This window comes from Athene noctua, chromosome Z (assembly GCF_965140245.1).
Source record: "Athene noctua chromosome Z, bAthNoc1.hap1.1, whole genome shotgun sequence".
Classification (NCBI taxonomy): Eukaryota; Metazoa; Chordata; class Aves; order Strigiformes; family Strigidae; genus Athene; species Athene noctua.
Window position 1 is genome coordinate 89,785,248 of NC_134077.1, and position 22,754 is coordinate 89,808,001.

Consider the following 22,754-nt stretch of genomic DNA (forward strand, 5'->3'; position numbering starts at 1 on the left):
CTGCTTTTAAAAGCAAATGGTATTTCTTCAAACATGTCTTGTCTACGGTGACACCTGAGCTCCTCATCAAAACAGTCATGTGGAGATGTCAAACATGTTGAGCTTTCCCCACATTAGTCTTCCAGCAAGCTCCCAAGAAGGGGTTGTGCTGTTTTTTGACTAGATCTGTAGACTCAGTTTCTCAGGAAATTTTCTGGGGGGATGTTCCACAGTGTGAAGTGCTGCTCTTGAACCTGCTGGATTTTGTTTGGGGCTTTTTGGGGCTGTGGCCCAGAATGAGCAGGGCCTGAAGTCTGACTGGAAAACAAGTGTCCTGGTCCAAAACGTTGCGTTTTCCACGCAAAGGCAGCCAGTGTGAAGGACATGAGTGCCCCACAGTCTCTGAACACAGGGGCAGAGAGTTCCAGTCTCCTGAAAGGGGGCGTCTCCAAAAGACTGGCATTTCACCCCTTAGGGTGGCCTCTGCTTGGTGGGTTGTGCACGAGCACAATGCGAACCACATTCTTAATTTAGATTATTTTGAAAAGCACCTTTAATTTAGTCTTGCTTGCAGACAACTGTTGGTGAGCCACTGTACTCCCTCTCCTTAGTTTCCAGGCAGTGGCTTGCAAAAGCAAACCAACAAAAGGACTATATGTAGCTGTCATCTGAACACTTTTAGTCCATTATCAAATAAACAGACATCATTTCATCGGGGAAAAAAATCTTCAGCACTTTCAGGAAATGACATTTCCGTATTTATGCATTAAGACTTCAAAAATTCAGCATAAAGCTTTTTTTTTTTTTTTTTTTTTTTTTTAATATCACAGTGTTGGAACACATTTTCTTCTAAATCAATATATCCTGAGGAAGACGGGTGAAAAGGATTACACAGCGTAAGAGCTGTTGGAAAAAAATATTTAGTCACAAACTGGCTCTTGGCCTATAACATTATATAATGTAATTTCTGATAATGCAGCTTCAAGCATTCCCTGAACAGACTATAAAATCTTAATTTTTTATAGACTGTCCAGAAACCACAACTATTACTATGCAAACCATTCCTCTATCAAAATGCAGGGGTGTGTATTATACTTCAGAAAAATAGCTGAGTAAACTGTTTCTTGATTTTCGCTATATGCTATGTATTGATCTAAAATATTCAGGCAGCATTTGTTTTTTGAGAGTGGGAAGGAAAGTAGCCCTGGGTCTGCACAGAATAGACAAGAAGATGCTTTGGTGCACACAAACGTACGCACAAATTTCAAATCCCCCCCAAATAAAAAAAAAAAAAAGAAACCACAACACAAACCCAACCACAAATTAGCCCCCTACTCAGCAGCAGAGAAGGTATTCTGAAGGATTTCTATCTGTTCTTTTTGTATTGGTATTTAAAATTTTAATCAAACAGTAATTAAAGGCCAACAAACAGCTTTTCCATACTTAATTTTAAATTATAGCTAATACCATACATTAAAGGGATAACAACGCACTGCCGTATATGCTGAAGGCAGGAGGAACTGCACCATTCTTTTGTGTAAAATACTAAAAATCACATCTGCTGAGCAATCGATCTTAAATTACTATTTCTGATTGCAAGAAAGCTTCAGATTAGAAACGGTGTTCTGACTTTTTCACACTGCTAAAGAAAAACAGAAAGTAATACTTTTTCGATAGAATGCCTTTCTCTCAGAGCTCTGTGTTACCTAGATGCCATTAGATATCTGTGACATTACATAAATGAGTGGTGTCCATTTTGTTTTTCTAAACTTGTTAGCCTTCGGAACAAAAACAGTTTTGCTAACATAAAATCTGTTTTTCCCATCCTGGACTTTGTTACTTTAGCACTTGAGCAGGCCAACAAAAGATAAAAAGGGAAAGGAAATAGGAGAAAGAGAAGGAAGAAAGAAACAATACTTAAATATTTATTAGCCATTTTTCTTACATGTTTCTTGAGACGTAGGAAAATAATCCATATACATTCCTCAGCTCAATTACTTACAAATAACTTATCTGTTAGAATCAAGTAAATCTGTCAGTTGTGCAAGTTTATTTTTCCATGTGCTATCTTGAGATAAGCAGGTCCGTAATATTAGATTTCCACTGACATAATTGTGCATGAATTCTGATCTGATTTAGTATTACATGGTGCAAAAGGTGACACATTTTCTTTAATATAGCCCATTAGAAAAGGAAAGGAATTGCCAGTGTATGAAATCTGAGGAGTTTGATTGAAAGACTCTGGGACTTTGGGGTCAACTCAGTGGAAAAGTAACTTGCTCAACTACCCCAGGCACTAAGCACTGTGACAAGCAAACCTAATACCCGGTGTAGTTACTCAGTTAGACAATCAATAAAAACACTGCATTATCAGACTGCTACAGCTGTATGTTAACCTATCGTATTACCTCGTCTGCTCCCAAACCGGTCAAACACGCATTTGCTGATCATGCAGATAACACAGATACCACCCCAGTCCTTAAGTCACATTTAATACTAAGCCAGAGTGCTAAACCAACCTTTTATTGCTTTTCCATATGCCATAAATTCTAATTTTCGAGTCTATATCTGAATTGTACACCGAAGACTACATTCACAGCACTACTGAGATGGCGAACCCAACTGCTCCAAAAGTAATGTATGTGAGATTTAAGGAAAGTGAGATTTAAGGAAAGCTCTGCACATTCCCACATGGATGCTCAACCCACGCCTGTTCCCCCAGCACACCTCCACCCGGGGCTTCGTGGCCTCTCCCTGACTCTTGACATCTCCTGCTGCAGATCTTGGCAGGAGATATACATAGATCTACCGTAGATCTCCTTCCTCGCATCCCTGCCTGCCAAGCACCCCATAGCTGCCTCTATGTTTGCGCTTTTTTTTTTTTTTTTTTTTTTTCTTTCCCCCCATGTCTGCATCTCTTTCTGCCTGTTCCAGCTCTTGCTCCCGCAGGCTCCCCAACTCAGAGCTGCTCCCACAAGGCTCAAGGGTGGGCATCTGCACCCTTGGTGTGCAACTCAACAGAAAAGTCAGTAAATCCACAGAAAAAACACTGCCTTCCCCAGCACTTGGCCCCAGTGCTCGACCTCTCATGAGCCCATACCAGGCAGGAGCAGCCGTGGCAGGTCCCTGCCCCACCGTAAGGATGCTCTGTGAGGAATTCAGCTGCTCGGCTACAGCAAATTTCTACTGAAGGCTGGCAGAGTGCTGCCTCTCCCCCTGGCCAGACCTCCCACCCAGACACTTAAACTGTCCAGAGAGAGAGTTTCACAGGAATTAGGAAAGCCTCATCCTCTGCATAGCAGTCACCTCTCTCCCTGGTTATTTTCAAGTCTCTGCTACCAGGAGAGTAGATATCAACAAAAATATATACTTTTTCCACACTGAAAACCAATATATTCTTCCCTGCACTTATGCTTTAAAACGTACAGAAGTTTTCTGATGGAATGTTCCTGTGATTAAAGAATCATCTCCAGGACTGGATCGTGAGCACTGGAAAAAAAGCACATTTCATATTGTGGCGCACATCTGGTGCCAACAGACACCAAAACCAAGAAGCTACATAAACAAAGCAGCCAAGGGCTGCTCTAACCTCTATTCCAACAGAAAATGGGAGGAGATGGTGCAGGATGGAGGACTGGGCAAAGCTTTTTTTGGCAGAGATGATGTCATCTGATCTATCAGTACTCTAATAATGCTTTTTTTTTTTCGGTCCCCAAAAGGCACGGATACTCCAGGGAAGTGGAGGGGAAGATGCCTGGATACAAAACTCTTGGGAAATCTGTAGGGAGCTACAGGTGTCTGCTGGCTAGGAGCAGTATGTCCACAAACCTCTGCTGCGATGGGTGGAAGCAGTGGATTTTTCTGAATGGAAGGGTATTTAAAGCTTTCTGAAGCAGGTATCACGGCAATTCATTTAGAGGACAAACTGCCCTGGTAAACCACCACGCCTTTGGAGCTCTTCTAGTAGTTATCAACAAATGCATAAAATTCGTATCTGCCAAACGAAAAGGAAGTAGAATGAAGCTAGTTATATGCCCTATTTGTCCACAAGCTTTATTTAGGCCAATTTTACCTCTTTATCTGCCAGCATATGAGACCTGAGTAGAGGCAAACCCTGCTCTCTACCACACCGTGCTGTGTCCTTGAGGATGCTGCTGCAGAATGCCAATTCTGTAATTCCACACCACACTGCTCTGGGAGCAGCTCTGCACTTCAGTTCTTTGGGGTGGGGGGGTGCCTCTTTCATTTTGTCAGGATAATATTTTGCCTGGATGATCTGTCCAGCAGCTTCATCAGTGTTCCACACATCAAGATTAAGTAAGCAATATAAAATCTTCTACTGGCACACTGGTAATCGAACTGCACCCAAAATACTGTTTGCAAAAACTTGCAATTTATTTTCCCATATTCCTGTACCTTCCTCCATAAAGCACAGCAATGCCTGATCAACTGTCATGGCAGATTTCTGTAGCTGAGATTGCGAATTTTCTTACAAGCATTTTAGTAAAGTCAGAGCTTAAGGGGTAGATTTTCAGTTGTGCTGTGCTGTGAGCTTCAGTCTCAAACCTCACCTCAAAACCCCCGCCTGACAACCCAGAACAAACCTCATCTGAAAACACCCCATCCATTCTGCAGAGAGCCACGTTGCTGGGCATCACCTTCTCCCACAGCATCACCTCTTCATTCTCATTCATGGAATCAAAGAATGGTTTGGGTTGGAAGGGACCTGCCAAGGCCACCTAGTCCAACCCCCCTGCAATGAGCAGGGACACCTTCAACTAGACCAGGTTGCTCAGTGCAGGTTGCTTCACGTAAACTGTGTCAACCACACGTCTGCCACCAGGGACGGGGTCCAGGCAACACTCATCCTTATGTGAGCACACCCCAACCATCACATTTCTTCTGCCAGGCTTCCAATGCTGTCAGACACTCATTCTGTAGTACGGGCTCTACATTTTGCTGTCGAACAAAGGTCATCTCCCTAAAACAGGTGTTTGGGCTGTTCTTTGGAAGGCTAAGATGGGGAGCCATGAGTAAACCTGAAGACCTACCCAGGCAGCTGGCAAATACTCATGTATTTTATATATAATTACCCACGACTATGTGGCTGGCTTAGAGTCTCAAGTGGTTCATGGCAGCAGCTTAAACAGAACCCAGATCTCACGATTCCTTTTGAAACCACGTTAAAAAGTTCTGTTAGTGAATGAGGAATGGTCCATTCTCACCACTTTTGAAGCCATAAAATGGATGGATGCCTTTGGAGATAAGGACTAAACCAACCGGCACACGTAGGAAGGCTTCAAAGAGAACCCAGCAGGAAAACCTTCTGGTTGTTTCCCTCAGGACTCATCGTCTCCCTCCCCTGAGTCACAGAGGAGGCCATACAGACATTTTTACTACACCCCATTTTATAAAGTTACTTTTTGAGGAGGCTGGGTGAAAACAAACCTTTGCTTAGCCTCAAATAATTTCAATCTGCCTAGTTATATTAAGAAATGATATTAAGGGTAGAGGAAAAATGCAGGGCAAAATTATGTCACATTCTGAAACAGCTATCATAATTAAGACATATTCTTCATTTGATTTAATAAATTATTGAATTATACTTGGATTACTTAATAAATGAGGAACATTACCCACACTGTATTAGTCACAGGTGAAAAAACCCACGTACATGGATGAATGTAATTCATTCAACAGTTTATAGACCCACGGTCCCCCAGGGACTCTCTCACACACACATCTCCTCGAGTGCCAAACTTCAGGTATAAATCTCGGGTTTTGATCTCAGTAATACTCATGTTACTCCACTGATTTTGACAGTATTTCAGAACTGCACTGGGATGAAGAAGCCTGATCTCGCTATAACTAAAGCTCTCAGAAGGCTGACCAGGTCACCAGTTTTCAAAGGCACGCACTGATCATGGAGCCCATCCGATGGATGCCCCAGTACCGGGCAGGCTGAAAGCTCCTCTTTGTGGGAGCTCCTCTGCAAAGGCTCCACGTGACCCAGGGTACATCCAGGCACAAGCAACTCCACGGCGGTGACTCTGGGGTGATCCAGCGATCAGAAGCAGCATCAGCTGATGTTCTAGTGTATGGGTTGGAGCAGTCTACACCATCATCCCTCCTATTATGTACCATTTTGATAAAAACCACATGCCTCTTATCACCATCTCCACAGGAGTAACTAAACTGAGCCAAAACCAAACTGCACTGGTTTCTGGTTGACTTTGCCAGCTGTGTACTCTAGAGTGCCCCGCTGTAGGCTTGTTTGGTAAGTACACATAGTCTAGCTAAGCTTTCAGGGAACAGAAATTTCATACGAAGCTACAGTTTTCCCTGGGAGCTGTTGCTGGTTTTTTATTTACAGTTAGTATTTAGGCGCTATGTTCATGTACAATTTAATGGTGGAATCAAGCTATAGGTGAACCTATGGATTTATTTGTTCTGGAATTTTCTCTTCACTCCACTCACCCCCTATTTCTTTATTGTCTTTCCACCATTTATTTTATAGGAAATAACTGCCACTACGATAGATTACAATCTTCTCTTTTATAGAATATAAAAATATAGGCTACATCGGAGTTATCTTTCCTCCTCTACTCTTGGTAAAAATGCAGGGCATGCTTCTGAGACAGGTTACGAACGTGTCTTGGCTTGAAAACAAAGTTGGTACCTCTCAGCAGGGATGATTAAAAGCTTTAAAACATTCTTTAATTTGACTCAACTATCTTTCATTATAAAAGCTTCTAGTTATCTTGAAACATAATAACATTGACCGAGAACTGCAAAGAATTTTTCAAGGAAAGAAAACCTAGAGAGAGAGTAGCTGAAGGTGCAAATGATTTGAATATTTTGTCTTAATAAATGTTGTTACTGTTAATAAAAAGGTAAAATAAAGTGGTGCTCATGCCGTGCATCTTCCTCCATTTAAATCTGCAACAGTAGCATTGCTTACCGACCTGATTCTGTGACACGCTGAGGGCTTCCCACAAAATGCTGAGCTGAAATTCTTTGTGATTATCTGAAATCTTATCTGGAGCTTGTTCAAAGAATAAAGCTATGTGGAAAGCATACCTGAACTTCTTAAATGACAAACTAAAATTTTATACACACAGATTATGCACATTGACTGCTACATTATTATAACATAGCTGTGTTTAAATCCTTTTGATAGCTTGTTGATAACTTGACTTCATGTAATTTAACTGACCCTTATTTACCAAGATACTGTGTAAGCCAGTGTTTGGAAGGGAGCCAAAAAAAAAAAAAAAAAAATCGGAGAGAGGAGAGAGAGAAATCAGATCAGATTAAACTGTAGATCTGTGGTTGGCATTGGTTTAGCAAGTGGTACAGAACATATGGAACGCAGAATCCAGTGCTATTTCTTGGAAAAAAACAGTATTAAACTAAGGACAAATGCCTGAGCCAAGCAAACTACAACACCTTTTTCAGTTCCCAGATACATATGACAAAGAAACAAAATTAGAAAGTGTTCCACTGCTAAGCACCACTTTGTAACCGATACAAGAAGTACACGTGCCATTTTAGTATCTTGGTCATGCTGCAACTGAAGATTGAAGATTAAGCTAATATTCTCCAGTTTAAAAAAAAATAAAAAATTCTATATTTCCTTAAATTGACAATCCTGTCTACCTTAATTGCAGCAGAGGGTGAAAAAAAATTTACCAACGTCCAGAACATCAGAATGCGACTCAGTAACACGGTAAGTGCAAATCTACCTTGTCAAACTCCTTTCAGTGTTACACACCACTATTAATAAAATGCATTACTTTAACTAATTACATACATTTGAGCATTCATCATCCTCAGTTTATGAGTCCTCTAACTCTGCAATTCAGGGATGTCGAGCAACGTCCCTCCGTCACACGTCCTGTAACCTACATCAGTGCGTGCCCACATGGACCTCATCAAGTAGCCAAAGAGCTGCCCTTTCACTGCGAGCAAGTGACTAATATCTAAGCTGGCTCTAAAGAAAGACACTTTTCATAATCGCCCAACAATCTGCTAAGTGAAAACATATGGATAGGCTTAGGTAAAGCCTGCCAGGGGTCTTTACTGAATGGAAAACAGGTGCTCCGGTTCTGTGCCATGTAATACCCCATTTACCGTTAAGTCCAAAGGTTACAGGACTAATAGCTGCCTTGTGGTAATCAGGGAAAGCAAAGACACTGGCCATGGTCAAACATCTGGGACATATTTTACATACTTGCAACATATGCTTCAGTTTCAATTAAAGTGAGGCTTTGGCACATTTATTAATCTTTTTACTTTTATCGCATAAGAAGAGCCATTTACCTGACTTTTCTATTATACCGTACGAAAAAACAAAGAAATAATAAAAGCCAGAGGCCACTGCCAGCTGGCGTTACAAAATGTGCATTTGTTTGGTCACAAAACTTCACTTTGCACACAGCTTTAAGAAAACACACATATATGAAATAAAATAATACGAAACTGCACCCTTCCATTTTGACAAAAAGATGTATGAGGAACAGCAGCAGTTAACAGAGCGTGTCTAATGCACCAGAAAGGGAAAAAAACACCCTACCAGCTTCTAACAACAAACAACTCAGTCCTAACTATGTGCTTGTGTTTTACAGTTTAGCCCCGTGCAAAATAACGGCCACTGCCAAGAGTGCTGAGTACACACGGTAGTCCGTACAAGCTTATTTTTAAAAGTGTAATTTTCTTTTCCATTCAAGCAGCGTATTCAATCATGAGAACTCAAAATGTTTGCAGTAATGAAGACAGCTCTGAATTTATAAAAATCAACCTAAACACCTTCTGTATGGAAAGACAGCTCTTAAATATTCAATAAAAGGGCTCACTGAATGCAGACATTGGCAATGTCAGTACTCACTTTTATTCAACCTTGGTAACTAGATCTAGAAAAATGTTTGAACTCCAGTGTCAATTTGAGAAAGCTGAATATTAGATCACAGCATCGAAACCCAGAGTGATAATTCTAATTGGTTATGTTTTGCCCAGCATCTGCTAATCACCAGAGAATTGGGGAGTGGGGAGGCTGACCCCCATCCTCATCTTCCCTCTTAAAAGGAGTTTAGCAATTTCCAAAAACCACTGAGCAGTAACTACACAGGCTGGCTTAAACTACAAGCAGTCAAGCACTATTCTTTGTGCACTAATCACAGTGATTAAAATATCCAGGAATACAGACACTACTGGGATGATACTTTTGCACCAGCTCTAATAATAAAGCAGGAAGAAACAGGAGAAAATGGCCTCAAATGGATGTCAGATCGGTGTTTATCAGAAAAGAAATGATGATTCAAAGCCAGCATGTTGAGTTAAAATACAAGCTCTCCACAGCTACATGACTGACCTTTGCAATAAATCATATATTTTATTGCCAGAAGTGTATGCTCATATCATTTAGTGTTAAAAACCATCACATACGTGTTTTGTAAAAGAAGGTTTTGTTACTACAGTGTTTGCTGATTCTGAAATGATGTAGCTAACGATTTAAGTGATGTATAGAAGAATTTCACATAATAACTTTCTGTCAATTGTAAAATGTTTGAGCTGGCAATGGAATGAGGAAAATACTTTTTTTTTTATCATCTCTCAGATCTTAGGTGTTAGCTAACAGAAAAATAATCATTCAGGGGATTAACTAATCACGGTGAATTTTCTGACATTTCAAATGCTGCTGCCAGCATATGAATTCTTACAGTGGTATATAACTGTACATCTCAACTAGAAACAAAGGTCAAGGGCATAAATTAAGATACACTGTTTTTCTCCTCTTGGAAAAAAAAAAAAAAAAAAAATTCATTGCTTTACTACAACGGAAGTGGGGGGAACATCTGTGAAGGTCAATATCATCTGTATTTCAATTCAGAATTCTTGCAAAATTATCTGGTTTTTTGTTTGGTTTGGTTTTTTTTTCCTTTTCTTCCACAAATATCACCTTCCTGGTATGAAAATGCCAGCAACAACGGGGCTGCCTTCACTGCACTCGCCTCACCGGAAAGCTGTCCCGCCAGCGCTAGCCACCGCTTCAGCGGGGCAAGGTCATTCTAATTTCTTTTCTCTGGTTTTTCCCTCTCCCTGGGGGACAACCAATCCAAGCAGTCCCATAGCTTGGCTCAATAAGATGTGGAAATGAGCTGTTATTTACTGTGGTTGCAATTCTCAACCCAACCAGCAGCCTCCAAACCGAACAATGTTTGCTCAAATAGCTGAACGATCTGCAACAGTTTCCCGGCTGGCCGGGCCACGATGCCAACTTCAAATCAAGCGGACGTCTATGAGAATTGTGATTATTTAAATGTCATACAGAGTGCAAAACATTTCAGCCGTTCTTCTATCAAGTAATTCGTTGAAAATTATAGATGTCAATATCCCATTTCTGACCAGTATGGAGTTGCTATTTCTACACCATTTTTCCCCTAAAGTGCAGCCCTATTTGTAATGCTCAAGACAGGACAAATTTTTGTCCTTCAAAAACAGTTGTCACTGCAGTTATCTTCACAAGAGCTATCAAGTTTCAGACAGGCTGAATTATTTTTGTTCCTGGCAGAAAAAATATTTGACCCAGCTCTGGACCAAGAGGAAAAAAAGAAAAAAAAAAAAAAAAGGCAGGATTTATAGTCCTCTATCCTTTCCTGCAACACACTGTAGCATTGTTAGGATGATAAACAGCTCTGTCCAATTTTCTGGACTAAAACACTTCAACTCCTTTTTTAACTGTCTGTAAAAACAGTGTCATGTCTAAATTCTCCCATCCCCAGATACCCAAGTGCTAGGAAAGATAATTACCTTGTCATCTCTGTCATCCTCTTCTTCCTCGTCCTCTAGCATGTCCTCCACTACCTGCAGACAGAAACAGTAGTAGTTGTCATGATTTAAAAAGGAAGAGTTTTGTTCTGTCAGTTCTAAACCTTTTGTAGATGAAAACTTTATTAACATTTGAGATAAATGCACAGAAGGAAAATGTACAACTAGGAAAAAACACTTGATCTAGAGATTCAAATTTAGGAAAGCGTTATAGCTTTAATCGACCTACATTAGGGAATTATATACTGAAAATCCTTCCTGTACAAAATGCTTGCTTGACAATTTAAGTATTTAAAAGGTAGTTCAAAATTCAATATATGATTGTTTTAACTAAAGGAATCCTTTGTCAGTTCCACTGGTGCCTATGCAGCACATACAAATGCTTGCTTTAAATTTACTGTTACCTACAAAAATGTGCAACATTTTTAACAGAATTTACAGCATTCACCGGGAGATTTTTTGAAGAATACAAAGCCAGGAATAAAATCATACTAGCCCATCCCCTTACGATCTACAACAATAATACATACCGTATGCTCTATCAGCATTAGCACTGTGTTTCTTAATAGTGATTTTTTTACAATCTGTGCATCTAACTTCATGCACGTCCATTGCTAGCTGCAGTTGCCACATGCCTGCATCTATGTATTTTTCTGTCTAAGCAGGCTTTTCAGTCTAACACTACAAAGCACACACATGCATTCAATTCACTCTAAAAAATTAATAATTATTAATCACACTGCAAACATGAAATGAGCCACTATTAAATCTAGTTTGCAGAGAGACTAAATGACTTTTTGAAGATGGACAGTGGCAGATTCAGACACAGAACTCACAAAACCCTCTCTCATAACACTGTGACCAAGTCTTCAGCCTACCCCGTGGGGAAAATTCTCTGCTAGTGGAACTGGAATAAAGTTGTGCCTCCTTATGAGCAGAAAATTATGTGGCTCTTTATATAATTATTTATATGTAAGTACTTATTAGGATATAAGAACGGCCACAATAAAGGTCAGTAAAGATCCACCCAGCTGAGTGTCATACGCAGAAAGTATATTCTATGTATTATAAAATATACAGAAAAAAGACAAGAGAAGGAAAAACTCATCGATATGAAACATTAATATTTTGGTCTGTTTTACAGACTTGCCACCAACGACGACAGTTTCCTCTGTTACACAGGTGAGGCTACAAACAGTTTTAGTGTACTTGTTGTCATTTAAGACAACACATTGAAATTGTCACTTCACAATCACACACACCCCCCAAACACAGCTGCAAGGATACGCTCAAGTCCAAACTGATGTCCAAGAACTAAAGGGACTTTATCACCATCCAAGAGCCAAAAATGTGAAAGAGAAGAACTTATAAACGAGAAGCGTGTGTATCAGATGCCTTTCTGTGAGTGAGCTCAAACATCAAGGAGATCCCAGTTAATCACGTTCCATGGGCCCACGCAGAACGCAAACACCACACGGAGTGATTCAACAGCGCCCTGCATGCGCCAAGTCAAACACACGGCTCAAAACATCCGCAGTTTCACCTGCTCATCCTTGTTTGAGCTTGGTGACAAAACACCTCTAATAACAAGCCTGGGACTTAGGAGGGGAAAGACCCTCCAGTTTTGTCTCCTGGCTGCTCCATCCCGGAGCTTAGAATGAGAAGGAAAACTAGCAGCACAATGAAACAGTAGAGTGAGCATGCCCCAAAGCAGAAGGAAGAAGCATAACCCACGCAAAGGAACCATAACTCTTGAATTATCTTCTGCCCAGAAGAGTGATTTTAGCAGGAAGAGCCTGACTGACCCGATCTCCTGCAGCCTCTGACCTGGTCAGGTGAGTCCCCTCAGGGCGAATCAAGGCTGTGCTCTATCCACTCTCCATGAAGAAACCTCCCTCACCAGTTCCTCCTCAGCTTCCCTTTTAGGCCAGCTCTGATCAATTTCTTAAAGACCAGGGATCAGAGATGGTGCCCAGACTTTGGGACGGTCAAACCTCTCCTCACGGAGAGAGGGAAATGTCAAGAGCATGTTGCTGAAATGCTTGTCAGCTCCTGCTTAGCTCAGTACACCGTTTTATGCATCCCACTTGGAGGTGTCTGAGAGGTCCTGTCCTCTTCCAGATTTTCAGTTTCCCACGCACCCGCATCACCTCCTTGCTCCTCTCCTATCCTGGTAGCTCACTGTCACCCTCCCTGGGCTGTTCCAAGCGTTTGGGGAGCTGAGCTATAGACTACGTCACTGGATGGATTGAGTTTGTCAAAAAGAACCCACCCTAAAACTTTTAATGCGGACGGTTTCAGCGACCCAGTTTGCCCAACAGCTCCAGAAATGCTAACATCAGCTCAACCAGGAAAATGGTGAACTGAGAAGAGAGAACGAAAACAAGCTGTTAAGGGCTGCAGCGAGATGGAAACCCTCTTAAATCAGTTTTACCACACGCAAAAAAGTCTGTAATTACATCATTAGGTGACTAAAGCCCAAGGTATAAACCTGAATCTGTTGACTCAGATACTGCCTACGCCTGGAGCTGACTAAACTCACTAGGTCTCTTACTTTCCAACGGTAATATTCCCCAGACACTTAAAGATCTCTTTTATGTACATCCAGAAATTCCCTGTCTTGACAGGATTGAACAGCAGAATGCCTATCTCACATTAGCACTAAAGTTAGCATGGAGACAATTAGTTGAATTAGAAACCTCTAAAATTGTTGCAAATGATGGCACCTCACTGAAATCACTTGCATGACAATACCCATTCTAAATTATCCAGGTAATAATACCCAAACTCACATTTTTCTTCTCCTCCATCTAATGATCTCAAACTACTTTACAAGCTCCTAGAGAGTGGCAAAATGTTAACTTGTTCAAAGGACATAAAAAGTCCTTTGAAATTGCCTAAAGCCCAGGACTGAGACCAGATTTCCAGCTCCTCAATTCCATTTTTTAATTCAAAAGCCACTATCAGTCTATGCTCTTGTTCTAGGTTAGTCATATCATCAATTACACTGAGCTTTGGAGTACTGAATTGTCTGGAAAGGAAAACAGAATTCAATTACTGTAGCAAAAATAAAATGCAGTACAAGTGTTCCTATGCTCAAGATGCGTAAATGATTCTTTAAAGTATATGGAACGTAGCCCATGCTTTCACTTCTCTTGAAATTCAAAAGGGAGACTTAAAAGAAAAAAACCAAACATGAACATTCAGACAATGCAGACACAATAATACAATTTATTAAACCACCAAACACAAGTGTTTTCATTCCTTTGGCACAAATTAAAACAAGGGAAGTGGATTCCTCATAATCGTATCATACACAAAGAATCGGTACACCGAAGCCTCACAAAAGCCTTATACTGAAGCACAACCTATTTCTGGGGAACAAAGCAAGGCTGTTCAAGAGAGGTACAGTGGATCTGAGCAACAGATTTCAGTTTAACATTGCCGTAAGAATACTGCAGGAAAAAAAAAAAAAATTCCACACTGGTTTTTTTTTTTTTCTCCTTTGATTCTGCCTTGTTGCTGCTCAAATAAAGTGCACATGTGCTGCTCTGGTTTGAGGGAACACAGTAGTCATTCGGATCTCTGTGTCAAGCATTGTACCTGGGGGAGGTGTGATGGGGGAGGGAGGAGACAGGGAAGGAGGGAGAGGAGAGAGAGGGACGACAGCAAAAAGCATATGAAGATAAAATGAAACATTAGAGTTATTTTATTAAAAGTTCTATGGCAAAAATCTTAGATTGCCCCTAGAATACTCACTCTAAATTATGCCTTCCGATGCCTTGCTTGAAATCAAGTAGTATTAATCAAACAAAGGAAGGGCACTGGGGAAATCAGAAAGATCTAATGCAAGCAGTTAAAAGTGACATGACCTTCTGTAATGTCACTTGTCACAGACTTATATGCCGCACACTGGTAGAAGGTCTTGAAAGAACCTGTTTCTTGGTACCGTCCCTTGAATATAATACTAATACAGATGACATTTTAAAAAACACACGTAGACGGCCTCAAATACGGCACGTCGGCTACTTCACGGCCAAACAGGAAGCAGATGATGTTTAAATGTTGAAAGTGAGATCCTTTCTGTGCAAAACAGCCCTATTAAAAGCTCATTAGTCAGAAGGAGCGTGTGGCCTAATTCCTACGTATTGTTCTGGATCCATCCCCACCCTCTTTGAGGAACTCGGTTGATAAATACTGTACGACTGGAGGAGTGTCTGTTCTGTCGCAGCAGCCCCAGGTTGCCAGAAGGAAGGACAAGCACCGCGTTTGCACACCAAAGGAAACCCCAGCGCTGGTGGGCTGGGGCGCAGTCTGCTGAGGAAGCCAACAATTAAGCACAACTTGGATTTACTCTAAAGATGGTCTGTTGACTAACAGACAGGGTAAGACTGCTGCGAAAAATAATTCCTTTCGACTTCTAACCTCAGCAACCTGCAAAGCAAGGTTGGATACAAGCACGTTGAATCAAAAACCCGCGGCTGCAGACAACTTTGAAATACCTCCTGAAACTAAAGGCTCCGAGGAAAAGTGACACACTGGAACTTAACACCACATTTAATGAAAAGTCCTTTTCTCTTAGTATCAGCCTGCCGTTTCTCATGCAAAAGGTGCAAACTGCAAGTCACCCCATGAACCGTCTTCTATGTTTTTTGGCTGATCCCACAGAAACACCTGCACAGAAGACACTCTGATGTCTTTATATGTTAACGATACCAGGTATCTGCTCTGCACTAATATGCAAAATAAAGAAAAATATAAAAGGAGAGCCACTACCTCTGCAGGTAACCCTGATGACTGTAATGCCCTGACCCCCCCCATTAGCACTTCTCTAGATTTGCTTATATCTTACTTGATGTAGTCCTTCAAACGTAGGTGGCTCCCAATGAAAAACGGAAGAAAACACTTTTTACCCTGTATCACATGTTGCGGTGTCTGAGTATCTGCAGACATTTGTATTCTCACATATAGGTATTAACATTCATAAGAGAAAAAGGAGAGAAGGAGATTTGGTTCTGAATTAAGGACATTTTAGATGTGCAATGAATGTGGCCAGGACTGTTGAGGACTGTCTGGATTTCACAGTAACTCGTACCGTTCGGACGTAAGCAGTCCCGTATGCTTTTGTGCCACTCGATTCAGCGTTGGCGTGTAAATGTGACACAGACGTGTGCGATGTGTACGGATTAGGAGGGATGCATAAAGCACTTGGGTGCTCTCAGGTCATTTCCAGGTACCTCAAACTGAAGCAAAGACGTCCGTTGTCAATAAGCCTGATCCAGCAGCAGTTCTGTGCTCATTTTCACAACATGACGTCTGCTTCTTTCATGGAATTGCCGAGGACAAACTTTACAGGAGATATAGCTTAATTAAAATGTCCAGCTTTTTTATACCACATTTATAAGGAAAATAAAAATCAAATTAACAGATTCTGATTTAAGAGTGCAGTATATCTGTAATACAACCGATCCTGATTTATACTATTAATGTTTTGACCTTGGGGTATTTCATCTGCAGTAATCATCAAGATAACTGAACCACTAGATGTAATAATAATTAGTGTGATAAGCTTGCCAGTAAGGTTGAATATATTGCAGCACAGAAGACAGCAGACTAAAAAGAAAAGCATTAGTACTTTACTGCTAAAGTACTTCCTGATTTTTACAGAGACACTCAAATACAATTATTTCTCCTTACAGAATGCATTTTGTTAGCTTATTCTGGGAAGCGCTCATGTTGTAATTTAGTCTGATTCTTAATAGGAAATGAGACTTTAATATGGCTATCAGATGCCTTTTGATGCATGCTACTGATTACATGTAGTTCTGTAATGTCAACAACAGAATTTTTATTTGCAGTGTAATAGATTTCTTGGCAATATGCATGGGCAGTAAATACAGTTTATTATACAGGAGCATGTAACCTTTTTCCTGTTGTCAGCTTTATATGCCCTCAATATTCAGTTGCCAATGTAGTTAAGACTAAGTCATTTTTATCACAAAAATGGCACAAGTAGTAGGCCTTTTTCTCTATATTTCTTTCAATATCTGCTTCTCATTTATTTTAGCTCTTGTATTTACACAATGCACTGTGAACTGAATATTAGGTGTTTATTTGAAGTATGTCTCCATCTAAAGGCTTCAGCATGTAGCGTACACTCGAAATGTCAGATCTCTGAGAATGCTTCGTTTTTAGTTCAGCAGAACAACAAAAAAAAAACCCCACGTTGTTTGCTTGGCTAAATATCAATGGCAAGTTTACTGGGCAGGACTATTTAAATAACACCTTCACAAAATTTTGTGAGCTAGAATTCTTGGGCAAAGCCTTAGGATACACCCTCTTACTAACAACACAAAGGCTAAATACAGTTTTTCACTGGTACTATTACTTCTCTTCAAATAGTTTTCAGATTTTAGTAAGACCAGACATGCTGCTCATAAAATGCCATTTATCCAAATAATTTTAAGCTTGTGGGTGTGACACAGTCTATTACACTCAAATTTGGAGCTAACAAGCTTTTTGGTAGAAGAAAAGCCGTGTTATGTATTTGAGGAGATAATATACGTAATACACTTATTATTGTAATTTCAGTTTGGTTTTTTTTTTTTTCAATGTCTTGATACATTTTGGTAAATACATTAAAACTGCAGTAGAATCCCAAAGTCGTTAAAGTCTAGGCTGAACTGAGATGTGCTAAAAAATCAAAAGAAAACTAAACCAAAGACAAATAAAAATCTCCCATAACTGTGGGAATTTTTACTAGAAGCTGAACTGATGCTAGTTTATATAATATTGATTATTTATAATAGTCACTACAACCTGTCAAGTGAATCTTGTTGCCATGTAAATCTTGATGGAAATGCAAAAAAAAAAAAAAAAATCATTAAAACACTCTTATAGAAAAAAGGCCTCTATGTGCAGTAAACTTCAATTTTATTTTAGATGCCCACAATATTGGAAGACTATATTTGAAGAAATGTGGCAAAATTTGAATTAAAAAATCAATCGGTTTATGCTAGGAAAAAAATCCTTTTTTTTTTTTTTTTTTTTTTTTTTTTAAATGCCAGAGTTATCTAGGGTGGGGTTTTGCTGTTGGTGTTTTGTCTTCGGGCGACCAAAACCAGCCAAAATATTGTAATTCTGTAGTGCATTTGGGTTTTATAACTGCCACTGGGATGAGAACAGCCGCGTAAAGTTTTAGCAAGGGGTTACTACATGCTCTGATACTGTATGTAAACTTCTGACACTGGGATTACAACTGCAGCACGGACAGTCTCTTTTAACTGTAGCCCAGAGAGCTGCTTGCAGTATTGGAATCTATTATGCTGCAGGAGAGAGATACTTGTTGCCCAACTTATATCTTTATATAGTGTAGTGTGTGACTGTTAAATTAGTGCATAATGCATTTAAAATATTTATAGTACCAACATTTAGTTAAATAACCTTTATGTAAGATTTATGTTGATTTGTTCATTTCTCATTTAATGGCAAATTATGAAGAGCATGTTTCATAAAGATAATTCTCCATTTAAATTCAGCAGGCCATTAAATATTAAAATTATGTTTCTGATGCAATCTAGAGCAAATTTGTCCAGCTTCAGCGATTATTTGCACTCATAAAAATTAGACTTGATTAATAAAATTTAAATGCTTGATTAAGCTGACATTTTCATGTTTCTTTTCTGATTTATTAAAAAAAAAAACCCTCCGTCCCATAGTATAATGTATTTTTCCTCCCTGACTATATGGATTGTATAGAAAGAACAAGCAGCTGCGTGAAGACAGCGGTGGTTCTCAGCAGAGCAGTGAACATTCGGGCATGTGTTGCTGGTGGTCTTTTGTGGTCTGGTAGCGCCTGCACTGAATGCACGGGCGGACGACAACCTGTTTGCAGACGCCTTTCCAACTTTATTGACGACAACAGAGGGAGAGCAAGCGTGTGATTGTGATTAATTCAGCAGAAGTAAGGCAGGCTCTAAGAAAATTTCATGGACTTGCACCGTTGCGAGCGACGCACTGATGAAAATCATTCTACAAAACCAGCCGTATCCTCCTCACTTTTAGAGGTGCCACAATTCAGAATGTTTTTTTCACACATGTTGCTCTACGCCAAACTCTGTATTTTCTCACCAGCCCTCATGCTTTGGGGCTTTGTGGCTGCTGCTGTGGCTGTCACACCAGAGGCAAAACTTCTCAGGAAAGTAGAGTCAGAACGCAGTCAAGACGGAATTGCCAACCTGACAACATCCTTTTTGTATCATCTGCTCAAAGGACATATTCCAGACACTGTCTAGCTAGAATACAGGGATCATGATATTTACTTTTGCCATAAATTCATAGCAAGAATTTATTCCTCAGCTAGAAATCACCACTAATTCCCTGGCAGAAAAAGACTTCTGGACTTCAAGCACAAAACCCCTCAGTACTGCACAGACAATGGATCCGAAACACTTGGTGTTAGTCCTGTATTCACCTGCCGGTGATTCGCCTTTCAAGCTAAGAACTTTACAGATTCATGCTTCCACGCTTTACCATGATGTGAAGAAACACAGAAAAATCAAGTTACTACTTTGGGTTTTTTTTCTGAAAACTCAGTTTTCAATTTTCAGGAAAACAGGTAGTTAAAGTCAGGCACCTTCCTGGTGGGGTTGGTTTCTGTAGTGGACGTAGAGTGAAGTGGAACTCTCTGTCCCAAAAAGGAGGAGCAACAAATTCACCAAAAGCTCTGACAGACATGGCTGCTTGCCCCCAGAAGAAAGTGATTGGACTATAAGCAGAAAAGCTCTTCTAGCTGGGGTTGCACAACTCAAGCTCATCGTGCTCAGCACCCTTAGAGGAAATAAAGAATCCATATGAAAATATTGTAGAACCACAGAACAGTTTGGGTTGGAAGGGACCTTAAAGATCATCTAGTAACAAATGATCATATAAAGATCATCCACTCTTAAGCATTCTTCTTCCCTTTCTTCCTTTTGTTTTTCTTCATGTGGCAATTTCCAGAAGACACATAAATAAAAAACCTGAGTATACAGGTCATATTGGGGGACTATATAGAATACCCACAGAAAATGGTTAAAATCTCAAAATGAAAGGTTGTCTTTAACAAACTTTTCTTCTATTTTCTTCTATTTTTCTTCTGTTCTCAAAATTTCATCCTAAACGTGTCCAGCTCTTCCTTTTAATACAAACTTATACCCTAGAAACATAAGTCATCAAAGTCTATTTTGCAAAAAATCTCCAGTGAAATTAAAAGATGTGTCGTGCCATTTTATATCACTCTTACAAGATTAAAAATATGTGTATATATTCTATTCTACAGATTCATAAGAAATTTGTGTACGGCACATTAACTCCCAGCTGCTCACCATCATTTTCTATGCAATGACATGTGCAACTTGAAATTTCAAGAGGAAATTAGCTATTTAATATTTCCTTAAAGGCTCTAAGTATTAACTATAAAGGCAGGATGTGAACTGAAGTGACTAAACCTCTTCTCCATAGAGATACACATGGCAGAAGAACATTCATAGGTAACTCCAGGCATGTGTATTGTTCTTAAAGTTTTAAATTGCTTGGGAAAAAAAGCCTAATAGACAAAAAGGAGAGAAAGAGTATCTTCAGTCAGAGAATCACAGAGTGGCAGAGGTTAGCTGACACCAGCCCCCTTACTCAAGCAGAGATCATCCAGTCTAACCAAGCCAACTCAAGCAGGTCGCCTCTGAGCGGGCTGCCCAGGACCAAGTCCAGTAAGGTCTTGACTACCTCATGGATGAGGACTCCTCAACCTCTCTGGGTAACCTGGTCCTGGGTGTGACCACACTCACAGTAAAAGTGCTTTCTTGTGTTCAGAATTTTGCCGCTTTTGGTTTGTGCCCACTGGTGCTGTCCTGTCACTGGGCACTACTGAGGAGTGACTGTCTCTCTCTTCTTCCGCTTTCTTCAGGTATTTATGCACATTTTCAAGATGCCCCCTGAGTCTCATCTCCACGCAGAGCAGCTGAGCTTGCTCAGTCTCTCCTTGTGTGCCAGATGCTCAGATCCCTTCACCATCTCCCCTTTGCTGGGCTGAAGTGCAACTCCCCCATCCTCACCCTCCCGGTGTGTCCTGGCTCAAGAGCCAGCATGCATCCCTTGCACCTCGCTCATGAGAGCAATCCCACCACGTCTCCGTGATCGTGCATGCACGTAGCTGCATGTGGACCTCGTAACTCCTGCCCGTTCCGACACGGTGCACACATCATTAGATCAGGCCCTTCAGGGAGAGACCTCCTGGCACTCCGGGTTCTCAGAAATGGTGTGAGAGCCTCTTTCAGAGTGGCATTGCCTCATCTGTGTGCCTCCTCTGCCCTGTCTGGTTGGCTTTGAGGTCTCTCCTGTCCACTTCACCCTGCACCCTTTGCTTGCCAACTCAGACCACCACTTCCTCACTCGGTTGTGGGTCATCCTCACCGCTCTGCCCCATCGCTTCTAGTTTAATTCTCTCCTCATCAGGTTGGCCAGCCTTCTGGGAAAGAAGATTTTGCCCCACTTGGTGAGGTGGATCTTGCCTCTTCCTAGCAGTCCTCAATTCTCAAGGAGAATCCCACAGCTGCAAAAACCAAGTCCCTGTCGTCAGTAACAGCCTGACCTGCCAGATCTGTCCACTCCTCTCCAGCTCTTCCTCCTTGATGGGAGGATCAAGGAGAAGATGACCTGGGCTCCCTGTCTGCTACCTACATAGTCAAGGAAGAATGAGAACTTGTAGTGTCACAAGAGGAGATCCAACGCTCCTGTTGCAGCAGTTAAGCATTGTGGCCCAACAGCTGAGAGACTGTCACAGTTTGTCCTAATTGTGGCAGTCAGGCTTACACACACAGGGGAAAAAAAAAAAAAATAAATTATAACTATGCAAACCAGGTTTCACTCGCAATATGACGCATTCCAACCACACAATCAACTGTTTCATCTGAGGGAAGGGGACAAGAGCAGCTGGAGAGTGGGAACATTTTTAATCACTTTGAGAGATTATCTGACCATTCCTTAAGTTAGGCAGCTCCAGCAGGCAGTCAGAACACAGCCTGAAGTAGAAAAGCAGGGGAAAAAAAAAAAAAAAAAAGACATTTTTTTCCTCTAACTTCATGCAGTTTTAATAACTGTGACTTTTGCTTAGAATTAGAAGTGAAAAAAAGACCCCAGACAGCAGTGCTGCTGTTTTCTCCAAGCTATAAAGGTGAGGGGTTTTTTTTGTACAACACATTTGAAAACATCAAAATATTAAGTAGTTTCTTAAAAAGACTGAAAGGAAGCTTTAAACCCCAGCCTACTTTCTGTTAGTTTGGATATATCTGGAAGTCTTTCAATTACAGCTGTGTGGGACGAACTTTTCTGTTCGTCCATCTATTGTAATATGTGATTTGGGGTTCCCAGAGAGTCAAGGCTGCCCTGAAATAAGCCAGTCCTTTGCTGTCCCTCTGTCCTTGTTCTCCCTGAGTATCCCAAGCGCTCTGTCCCCACGCTATGCTCTGCCCCCCTGTACCTGCCATAGGCACAGGGCTGGCAGCGTCCAGGGCAGCACTTCCACGCTGCTCCCCCCCACACGGGTCCAGCGTGGGTGACAGGGAGCAGCGGGGACAGAAAACTGGCAGTGGTTGATACGGCTCCTCTCCCTCAGAGGATGTGAAAAAGATGCTGGAAAAAAAGGCAGGGGAAAAAGAAATAAAAGCGGTAAGATCCACTCAGCTCTAGTCTCGTGTGTTTAGGTGGTGATGGTTTAAGATCAGAACGGCAGTTGTGCTAAAAATAAATTATTTTGTGAGGTCAGATATTTAGGAGAATGATTAAAAGGAAGAGCAAGGATCTTTGGATAAAGCAGCTATGTAAGCTTCAGGCAAAAATGTTACTGCAAAATTCAGAGGAAGGCATTAAGAATGCCATTTTAGTGATTTTTTTCCTTGCTTAATGCTGGAAGG

At 40.8% G+C, this 22,754-nt stretch overlaps 1 protein-coding gene across 9 annotated transcripts in view; it reads right to left on the minus strand.

The window, feature by feature from the left end:
* The window catches only part of MCTP1 (multiple C2 and transmembrane domain containing 1), a 280,669-nt gene that overhangs the window by 26,877 nt on the left and 231,038 nt on the right, over window positions 1-22,754 (minus strand). For all 9 annotated transcript variants that reach the window (XR_012635495.1, XM_074931517.1, XM_074931516.1 and 6 more), the window contains one exon: window positions 10,789-10,842. Coding sequence is in view for 8 of the 9 variants with exons in the window: in XM_074931517.1 (XP_074787618.1) it covers window positions 10,789-10,842 (54 nt within the window). In the remaining variant the exon portion in view is untranslated. The remainder of the gene's footprint in view (window positions 1-10,788; window positions 10,843-22,754) is intronic.